This window comes from Venturia canescens, chromosome 3 (genome assembly GCF_019457755.1).
Source record: "Venturia canescens isolate UGA chromosome 3, ASM1945775v1, whole genome shotgun sequence".
Lineage (NCBI taxonomy): Eukaryota > Metazoa > Arthropoda > Insecta > Hymenoptera > Ichneumonidae > Venturia > Venturia canescens.
The window spans coordinates 15,987,424-15,997,890 of record NC_057423.1 but is presented as its reverse complement, the minus strand read 5'-3'; the positions used below and the strand labels follow the sequence as shown (position 1 = coordinate 15,997,890).

The 10,467-nt window shown below is 37.6% G+C and overlaps 1 protein-coding gene across 3 annotated transcripts in view; it reads right to left on the bottom strand.

Annotated features, from left to right (window-relative positions):
• Positions 1 to 1,935: 1,935 nt before the first annotated feature.
• Positions 1,936 to 10,467, bottom strand: part of LOC122407878 (UPF0746 protein DDB_G0281095-like) — a 28,567-nt gene continuing 20,035 nt past the window's right edge. For all 3 annotated transcript variants that reach the window (XM_043414347.1, XM_043414349.1, XM_043414348.1), the window contains 2 exons: positions 2,653 to 2,736; positions 1,936 to 2,265 (listed from right to left, as the gene is read on the bottom strand). In XM_043414347.1, the coding sequence (XP_043270282.1) occupies positions 2,053 to 2,265; positions 2,653 to 2,736 (297 nt within the window). In that variant the 3' untranslated portion in view covers positions 1,936 to 2,052. The remainder of the gene's footprint in view (positions 2,266 to 2,652; positions 2,737 to 10,467) is intronic.

The following is a 10,467-nucleotide window of genomic DNA, read 5'->3' as shown; positions in this document are numbered from 1 at the left end:
TTGAAATTTGAAGGAAGACGCCCGCCACGACGTAGTCTGGCGGGTGTCAGAGTAATGTTAGTGTGCAGTAGTTTCTAGCGAGCTCTGTAATACCACAAAAGAAAGAAAGGATATCCGATAATTTCATCGATTGATCCATTCTCTAACTTGCGTCTGAGAATTCTAAATTGCACCGGTAATAGAAAAAAAAGAGAATTTCCTGTTGCACAGGTGATTAAATAGACGTACTTATACAAAAGTATAAGTGGGCAAGGGAAGGTGGGCGTCTTAGTCACATTGTTGTGATGCAGAACCGACGTTAGAACGTTTGTTCTTTGTCGACGTTTGAGCAGGGTGCGCTCGAGGTTATCTAGGCACGAACCGTTTATTCGTGGTTTCAAAATCCTCGGCGCAGCTCGGTTTTGAGAATTTCCTGTTGCACAGGTGATTAAATAGACGTACTTATACAACAGTATAAGTGGGCAAGGGAAGGTGGGCGTCTTAGTCACATTGTTGTAATGCAGAACCGACGTTAGAACGTTTCCCGATATCAAATCGTAAATATAAAGTGAAAAATTAGTGCTGAAGAAATTGAGTGGAAGCAAGAATAAACAAAATGACGTCGACGACGAGGACGACGAAGAAGAAGACGATGACGACAACGACAACGACGAGGACGAAATCGACGAAGAGGACGACGAAGAAGAGGACGACGAAGAAGAAGACGACGAAGAAGAGGACGACGAAGAAGAGGACAACGAAGAAGAAGACGACGAAGAAGAGGACGAAGAAGAGGACGACGACGAGGACGACGAAGACGACGACGACGATGATAACGACGACGATGACAAGGACGACGACGAGAACGATGAAGAAGACGACGACGACGACGAAAACGACGATGACGACGACGACGACGAAAACGACGATGACGGGGACGACGATGAAGACGACGAAAACGTCGAAAACGACGACGACAAGGACGACGAAAACGACGAAAAAAACGACGGGGCGACGAAAACGACGGCGAGGACGACGACGACGATGACGACAATGACGACGACGACGACGAAGATAACGAGGACGACGAAGAAGACGACGACGACGAAAACGACGATGACGGGGACGACGAAGAAGACGACGAAAACGACGACGAAGACGACGACCACGACGACGAAGACGACGATGACGGGGACGACAACGACGACGACGACGACGACGATGACAACGACGACGACGAAGAAGACGACGACGACGATGATAACGACGACGATGACAACGACGACGATGACAACGACGACCATGACAACGACGACGAGGACGATGAAGACGACGACGACGAGGACAACGAAGAAGACGACGACCACGTGGACGAAGACGACGATGACGACGAAAACGACGAAAAAGACGACGAGACGACGAAAACGACGCGAGGACGACGACGACGACGAAGATAACGAGGACGACGAAGAAGACGACGACGACGAAAACGACGATGACGGGGACGACGAAGAAGACGACGAAGACGACGACCACGACGACGAAGACGACGACCACGACGACGAAGACGACGATGACGAGGATGACGATTACGAGGACGACGATGACGAGGACGACGATGACGACGACGAAGAAGACGACGACAACGAAGAAGACGACGACCAGGACGACGACGACGACGAAGAAGACGACGACCAGGACGACGATGACGACGACGACGACGACGACGACGACGACCAGGACGATGAAGACGACGAAGAAGACGACAACGACGAGAACGACATTGAGGCCGACGACAACGACGACACGTGAACGTGGATGAGGTTTTAATATTGCTGTTTTAATATATTTTTAATATAATAAAAACGTTTCGTTCAGACACCAACAACAACAAATTAAAGCGGGCGCGTAGCGCCCGCGTTGTTGCTAGTTGAAATAAAAAGAAGGCTGTGACAATGACATTTCATGTAATTTTTAATGTTTATGAATAAACGGAGAAAACAATATGGAATTGAAAGAGAAGTGCTGCGCGAATTAGACTGCATCGTGTTGATTTTTGTCGTCGGCTTTCGTCTAATCATTTTGGTCTTTTTCTATTTTCGCTAATTTTTGCGTTAGGCGCCGTTGATACCCGGTAAGCTGTCGTTTTTTAGATTCCCGTATGAGACCAGAAACGTCTTCCTCCATTTTTTGCCTTTTCAATTTTTCATTGTCGAATGCCTTTTTTAGGGAGGTGACGGTCGCTTCCACTTCTGCCAGCCGGGACCAAATCGTCTGCTCGTTCGTCTGTTGGAGTGCGAGCGTGTGAATGTTAATTGCTAGGTGAAAAGTGTGCGTGTGCATGTGCGCATGTGTGTGTGTTTGCGCGCGTGCGTGTGTGTGTGTGTGCGCGCGTGCGTGTGTGTGTGTGCGTGTGTGAAGAGAAAGAAAGGGTTGGTGGGTAGGGTAATGAGGGAGTGAGTAAATGGGTATATCTGTCAGTGAGTGAGTCAGGAAGTGGGTGGGTAGGGTAATGAAGGAGTGAGTGAATAGGAAAGAAAAATAAGGGACAAAATAAATAGTGGAAGCGAAATGGAAGGCTAAAAACCAAGACAACTTTCAAGTAGATAAAGGAGGAAGATGAAGGAAGAGAGAAGGAGGGAGGGCGGGGGAGGGGGGGGGGGAGAGTTTTACCTGCTTTTGTTGTGATTGCCAACGCTGCAACTGCGTTGCCTCAGTTGCGTTCTGTGCCGGAATTCTTTTTCTCGAAACGTCGATCTGAAAAAAAATGTAAAAGGAAATATTAGGAATCCAGGGAAATGAAATGCCACAGAAGGAAGAACCGAGGGATTTCGTTTATTTAGCAGTAGAGACGTGAAAGATTCTAAGAATGACAACAGGAAAGGAGGGAACAAGAGATGGAAATAGAGAGATATGATATGATAACATTTTATTACGCCGCGGAAACATTCCAGTGGGCAAAAAGTGAAATACAATAGAAAAGTTATACAAAAATTGCCAAGAAGGCTAAAAATGATAGAAATACAATTTGAGACAGATCAAGAGACTCGGTAGAGTCTCGGGACAAGTACATTGACAGCCCTGTCGTCTGCTGGCCCGAGGCTCTCGCCGAGTATACTTTCTCTGAATAAAACGATTCGCCGTGGTGGGGGTAAAATTGGCAAGTGATTTTTTTGAATTACCGAAGTTATGAGTCATCTGAGGCTTTGAAAATTGAACTTTCAGCTAATTAAGAAATTCTCTTTCGATTGCGCCCAAAATCAACACGATCGGTGGCGTAATTGCTGAGAAAAAACTTTGCACGGGCTCAAGATTATGCAAAAGTTACTGACCCATCACGAGTTCGACGTATACGTATACGCGTTTTGACGTAGTTAGTGGTAGTAGAGTTGTTGCCTCTACGCATTCTGATTGGCTCAACGATGTCGGCTCCTCCAGCTGCTAGGCCGACCGCGGGTGAGGCTCAAGTATTAGAAGGCCTAAAATAGCGGACAGGCATTCTGTATATCTATATATGCGTTATACAGAATGCCTGTTCACCATTTTAGGCCTTCTAACTTTTGAGTCGTACCCCGACCGCGCTCAGACTCCATGGATATTATATTATATATATATATATATAAACCACGCGTCAGTTTTCGATCATCGTATAAACAAACGGAGTTTTGACATTATGAAATGCGTGTGGGATAAATAAAAAAAACTTTCGTCATCTAACGAAGTGCATAGTACTAAAACCTGTGGAATGCTAAACTAAACCGGTATAAAAGCAGTCGCGTAAATGTAGTCTGTGATCTGTGTGTGAAAAAGGATAAAATAAAACAATACGCGGGGCATGTTGACGAAACTTTTTAAGATTTCATTAATTCGTTTGATTGAAAATAAGTTTATCATATATGATTTGTAAATAGGTTATATGATATCAATACATCGATACGCACATCCGAAACCACCCGAGACTTGTTTTCGTATTGAACGTCATTTTGACAGGTGAGGTTATGATCCCCAAAGTGCTGTTGTGTGCGGACTCTAATTAATAAATGAAAATGGTTAGTGAAAATTGGTTAATGTATATTTTGTTAAAACTTGTGGTATACTAAACCGGTATAAAAGCGGCCGCGTAAATGTAGACTGTGATCTGTGTGTGCAAATAAAACATATAAAAAACTGCGCGATTCATATATGTCAACGAAACTTTTCAAGATTTCATTATTTCGTTCGATTGGAAATAAGTGTCAACTGAGATAATCTTTCAATTAAACCAGAGTTCGCGGAATATTGTCCAGTGTAAATATATAATCAGTTGCGTGATGACATATCATGTGTAATAATGTAGGTTATATATGCGAATTCTCTTTGATAGCTGTGTCGTGTCGTAACGAATCGGCCGGGGTTTGACGTTACGAAGTGCGGGACAAATGTAACAAATGTTCGCACAGTTAGTGAATAATAATATAAATAAGGCAAATCAGTTTATCAAAAATAGGTCTGGAAGTTGTAAGGACAAATGTTCGTCAATCTATAATGTGTCAAGATTGCTTTTTGCGATCTGAAATATTATGGTTGATAATTAATAAAACAAGAACACACGGAACTGTTAGTATATATAATGTAAGAAACTCCAATCGAATAAATGATTTCTAATTTATTTCTTGTGTCATCGGTATTTTTGAATATTCCCACATTTTGCTTCCTATTGAGTTTGGCTCTGCTCTTTCCGATCCTTGTTTTGACTCCATCGGTTGGCAGCGGATCGATACATAGTATTAATTGGTTGCCTAATATGTGTCCTATAATTTTCTACTATTTCTTCATGCTGATTGTGGTAACATGATTCAAGTGGTTTCCGACTATGATCATCAATCGCACATTTTGTATATCAGATTCTTAAAACAGTTTCTGGTCTTGATATAAGTGTTGTTATACTTTTTCCACCTGTTCTGTCGAGTAATAAATTTTGAAACTTCTTCCAAAAAGTCTTTGGATGCTTATTTTGCTGATGATATGAAAAGTCGTATCTTGGGAATGCTGTATGCAAACACAAATTTTGATAACAAAACTTATGGAATGACATGTATGTTGAGTATTTCCACTTTGCAAACTACAAATATGGAATTATTATAAAAAAAATTCATTCCGATAAGTCTACTGTTGCTCAGTTTTGGATGCGATCAAATATAATGCCTATCAAAATCCCCAGAAACTTACAGAATTGCTGAATGCAATGTGCGCTATGTCATTTTAATGTAACATCATGACTTTTGACAACTTTTCATTATAATGCTGTAAATTCGGATCATTGAAATACTGCAAAAATCTGCAAACTATACAATTTAAATACTGTGCCATTCATTTTACATTTTGACTCTAACTGTAACATATATATGAAGTAAAAAATTGATTATAAAAGTCTTCAGTTGCTCATTTATGGATAGATTTGAAATTGCTGTCTTCGAAGCTCATTGCGGAGATACATTGAACCATAGCAGATACCTGCGAACTCTGAAATTTCTGTGGAAAAATATATATGCGACGGATCACCCCTTATCTTTGATTCCCATGTAGGGTTTTACAAAGGGCCCAAGATCGGCCCAGTACCGGCAGCCACCACTCCGATCTTGGCGCGGTAATGGCAGCCAAGACTGGCGGGATGATGGCTCAAGCACGGATGATAACTTCGGCCCGTTACCGATTGCCGTTCTTGGCCCAAGATCGTCAGCCAATTGCTGATACATTATAATGGCGCATCAATGGCAATAAACTGGGAGCTTTCGATTAAACACTTTTGCAAGAAAACGAAAAACATGACAAAATTTATTTTTTTTTCACTGTGTATTGGATTTTCTAATGTTTGTGATCTCAGACCCTTACCGTTCCGAGATTCTGAAATCAATTATATCGAAGAAAAATGTGTACACATGTGGGATTCGATCTACCTACCTACCTAACACGCTCTAACTTAACGGACGCACGCTACCTACTAGACCAATTCGTCATTGTACCAACTTTGTCATAAAATTCTTGATATGTTGCAAAGGATGTTTCGAGTGATGTATATGGTGATTTCGAATTGTTTGAGTGACCTACTTTGAGTTTTGTTACATAAAAAATTGTAATACTAAATTTTGACGATTTACAATAGAATAAAAAATCTATCTTACACTAAATTTATTGATATAGCAATGGAAGTTTTGATAAATTTCTTTACATCAATGAGTTTTAATGAATTTCTCTCAGTGATAAAAGCTTGGATCATATTTTTTGTAAAAATATCTAGATCAAATTTCTTTTCCGGCAACAATTTTGATGAACACTATTTCTAAGTGATGACTGTGTTGGTCAAATTTGTTTACCGCAACAGTATTCATGAAAATTTCTTACTTGCAGCGATGAAAGTTATGGTTTCATTTTTGGTGTAACGCAGGAAAGTTTTGAAAACATATTCTTTCAGCGATGAAAATTTTGATGAAATTTCAATATTTTATATAATCATAAAAATTTTTATCTCATAGCGGAGAAAGTTATGCCTAAATTTTTGAGTAGCAAGAAAGTTTCCAAATTTTGGTTACTGTAGAGAAAATGTTTCCAAAATTTTCCTGCTACACAAAAAATTAAAATATATAACTTTCACTGCTGCAAGACAAATGTTTATAAATATTGTTGCGGCAAGCAAATTTAACCAGAACTCTCATCACTTGAAAAGGAAGTTCATCAAAGTTGTTGCCGGAAAAGAAATTTGATCTAAATTTTTGTACAAAGAAAGAAATATAATCCAAACTTTCATCACTGGGAGAAATTCATTAAAACTCATTGGTGCGAAATGGGCCCTCTGGTATTGCACTTCTATTGACAAATTTAGTAATACAATAGTATACAGTCATCGGCCCAAAAATGGTCCAAAACTGGTAAAATTCGCTTGGCCAATGATTAGTTACCATTCATGTGCCAAGTATTGCATTTTTACCGGGAAATATATAGTAAAAAATATTCAAGGTTTTCGGTCATCAGCCGATAATGGCCCAAGACTGATAAAGTTCGTTCGGCCGATCATTGGCTACCATTCAAGGGCCGACTGTCGGTTGCATATTGGCAAAAATATTCTTTTTTTTTATACGGCAGCCAATAAACGCCCAAGGACGGGGCCAAGCTTGGTAAAATATACTCGACAAGCCATGCGTGGGCCAAGCATTGGCCCTATTGTCAAGCTTGGCGTTTCCTACATGGGTTATGGTAATATGTAATGGAACTTGGTTCGGCAAGGTTTTAAGTGTTCCTTTTCAAATAGTATTGAAGTTTGTATGACTGATATACAGCGAATACTTTCAAACTTTGATATTTCTGTGTTGCAGCATGTGTGCCAATCATTCAAATCATTTACTCCAACCGTATCATGTAATCTAGAAAATTTATCAAAAAAGTCTTCCGCTTTTCTAAATACTTCAATTTTCCTTTTTCTACTCCATTGTGAGTTTTCGAATTTCTAAATTCATTTCTGAATTGTCCTGAAATGGTTTTCCTCCAAAACCAATGCAGGTACCTTAAACGTTTTTGAATTCTGTTGTTCTGTTGAATTAAGTTCGCTTAGTTTTTTTTGCTGCTTTGAGTTTTGGCATAATAAATTTTATAAGTTTTCGGGTACTTTTTTTCAGCAACTATCAAACTGTGGATAATTGGATCTCAGCGGCCACTTGCAAACTTTGGAAATATATTTCATTGGGGGCACGTTTTGGATGAAATGAAATCTCTAGATTCAGAATGCAAAAGCGACATTCAAAGTGGGCAAATCTGTTGGATTTTTCGTGTCTTCAATTTGATCTAACTTTCATTTGAATTTTGAAGAAAAGGGATAAATAAAATCTGTTCTATTAAGGAAATCTTTACGTCAGTTGTTTCTTGGTATGAAGACTTGGAAAAAATCGCCAAAGGCCAAGGACAGACCGGTGACGAAATATTTCCAGTACAATTTTGACGAAAAATAGATCTTATTTCGTGGAAACCAACGTTATAAGCCGAAAATCATATTACGGCCCACAACACGCATTTCTTCATGCTCTTGGGTTCCCAATAGACAAAACATATTAGAAGACAAGGAGAAAAATCACCAAAGTCCAAGACCAAACCAGTGCCGAAATATTTTCAGTACAATTTTGAAGAAAAATTGGTCTTTTACGTGGAAACTAACATTATAAACCGAAATTCATTTCCCGGCCCTATCATCCCGGATTCCTCCATGCTGTTGAGTTCCTAATAGGCATAACATATTAGAGTATAAGGAAAAAAATCGCCAAAGTTCAAGGGCAGTCTTGTGACGAAATATTTTCACTACAATTTTTACGAAAAATTGGTCTTTTATGGTGGAAACCAACTTTATAAGCCGAGGGAAAATAAGAAAATAAGATTGGGAAAAGTACATTTATGGTCCCTTATTTGCTGATAATTTCATGAAAAAGATTATCCCATAAAAATTGTTCGTATGAGAATGGAATCTATAAAAATGTACTAAGCAAATAATTCATAGAAATTTATACTAAAATCCTATAACCGTCATAACATAAATGAGGAACTTTTGAGAAAAAAGGCGTGATATCAAACCATAAACTTCCCCTAGGGGAAAAAAGGTTGGGACAAGTACATTGATGGTCTCTTGTTTCTGGATGACATAGAAAAAAGATTTAGAACCAGAAAAAAAATTCTATAAAAATAATAAACGAAAAATTGAAAAGTTCAAAAATATTCAACAAAAATAAAAAACAATCGAAAAAATTCTGTAAAGAAAAATAAAAAAATTTCAAAAAAATTCATAAATATTGAAGTCATTGAAAAATGTACTATCCAAGTTACATGTAGTATAAAAATGTATGATATCAATTGGAGGCCAAGTTTTTATTGATAATTTGGAATATTTATCGAGCAAATTGGAAACTTTAATGAAATTCATGATAATTATTTTCAAGAAAAAAGTTAATGAAACAAAAGTCATAACGGAAGTTACGTGCAGTACTAAAATGTATTATATCAATTCGAGGTCAAGTATTTATCAGTTATTCGAAATATAATCTCCGGCGACAAATGAGCCTTGAGAATCCGTGTCGGGCTCACAACGTTTTATCAAAATTACTAAAAAATTAATGGAAATAAAATCATTAAAAATTCACATGAAAATCATTCGTTACTTCAACAAGGTACACACTTTAAAGAATCGATTCCCCTCCGACTTTCAGGATCCCCTGGTATTATTCACAACATTCAACTTCGATTGGATCGGTACAAATTATGTTCAAATACGTCTTAAACGTACTTGTCCGGCCCATCACTTTTCATTGAAATTGTTTATTCAAATAAAAATCAGGGCTTTTCTAGAACTGATGGAGTACAAATATTCATGCAGAGGGAATTAAGAGAGTTATCTTCAAGTAATTTTCCTCTAATTGCACTAATTTAATAAGAATGGAAATGAACTGCCCTATAAAATACACGGAATGTTATTGTTCATCGATAAATAAAAAACATTTTGCACGTTAAATATGTTCAAGCTTCCAAAATTACTCCCCAGTTTGTATTGCAATGACGGCAACTTTTACTTCTCAATTCTTCCAGCGAACGAATTTCATTCGGTATAACTAACCTATACTATTATTAAGAACATTAAACTAATAATAAAACGCATTTCAATAATTTTTTTACCGGATTCTGCCGTACAATTTCGTTTTTTTATGATTGTTTTTCATTTGAATGAATAGTGATGGGCCGGACAAGTACGTTTAAGACGTATTTGAACATAATTTGTACCGATCCAATCGAAGTTGAATGTTGTGAATAATACCAGGGGATCCTGAAAGTCGGAGGGGAATCGATTCTTTAAAGTGTGTACCTTGTTGAAGTAACGAATGATTTTCATGTGAATTTTTAATGATTTTATTTCCATTAATTTTTTAGTAATTTTGATAAAACGTTGTGAGCCCGACACGGATTCTCAAGGCTCATTTGTCGCCGGAGATTATATTTCGAATAAGTGATAAATACTTGACCTCGAATTGATATAATACATTTTAGTACTGCACGTAACTTCCGTTATGACTTTTTTTATTAACTTTTTTCTTGAAAATAATTATCATGAATTTCATTAAAGTTTCCAATTTGCTCGATAAATATTCCAAATTATCAATAAAAACTTGGCCTCCAATTGATATCATACATTTTTATACTACATGTAACTTGGATAGTACATTTTTCAATGACTTCAATATTTATGAATTTTTTTGAAATTTTTTTATTTTTCTTTACAGAATTTTTTCGATTGTTTTTTATTTTTGTTGAATATTTTTGAACTTTTCAATTTTTCGTTTATTATTTTTATAGAATTTTTTTTCTGGTTCTAAATCTTTTTTCTATGTCATCCAGAAACAAGAGACCATCAATGTACTTGTCCCAACCTTTTTTCCCCTAGGTAAAATATAATATAAAATAAAATAAAATAAAATAAAATAT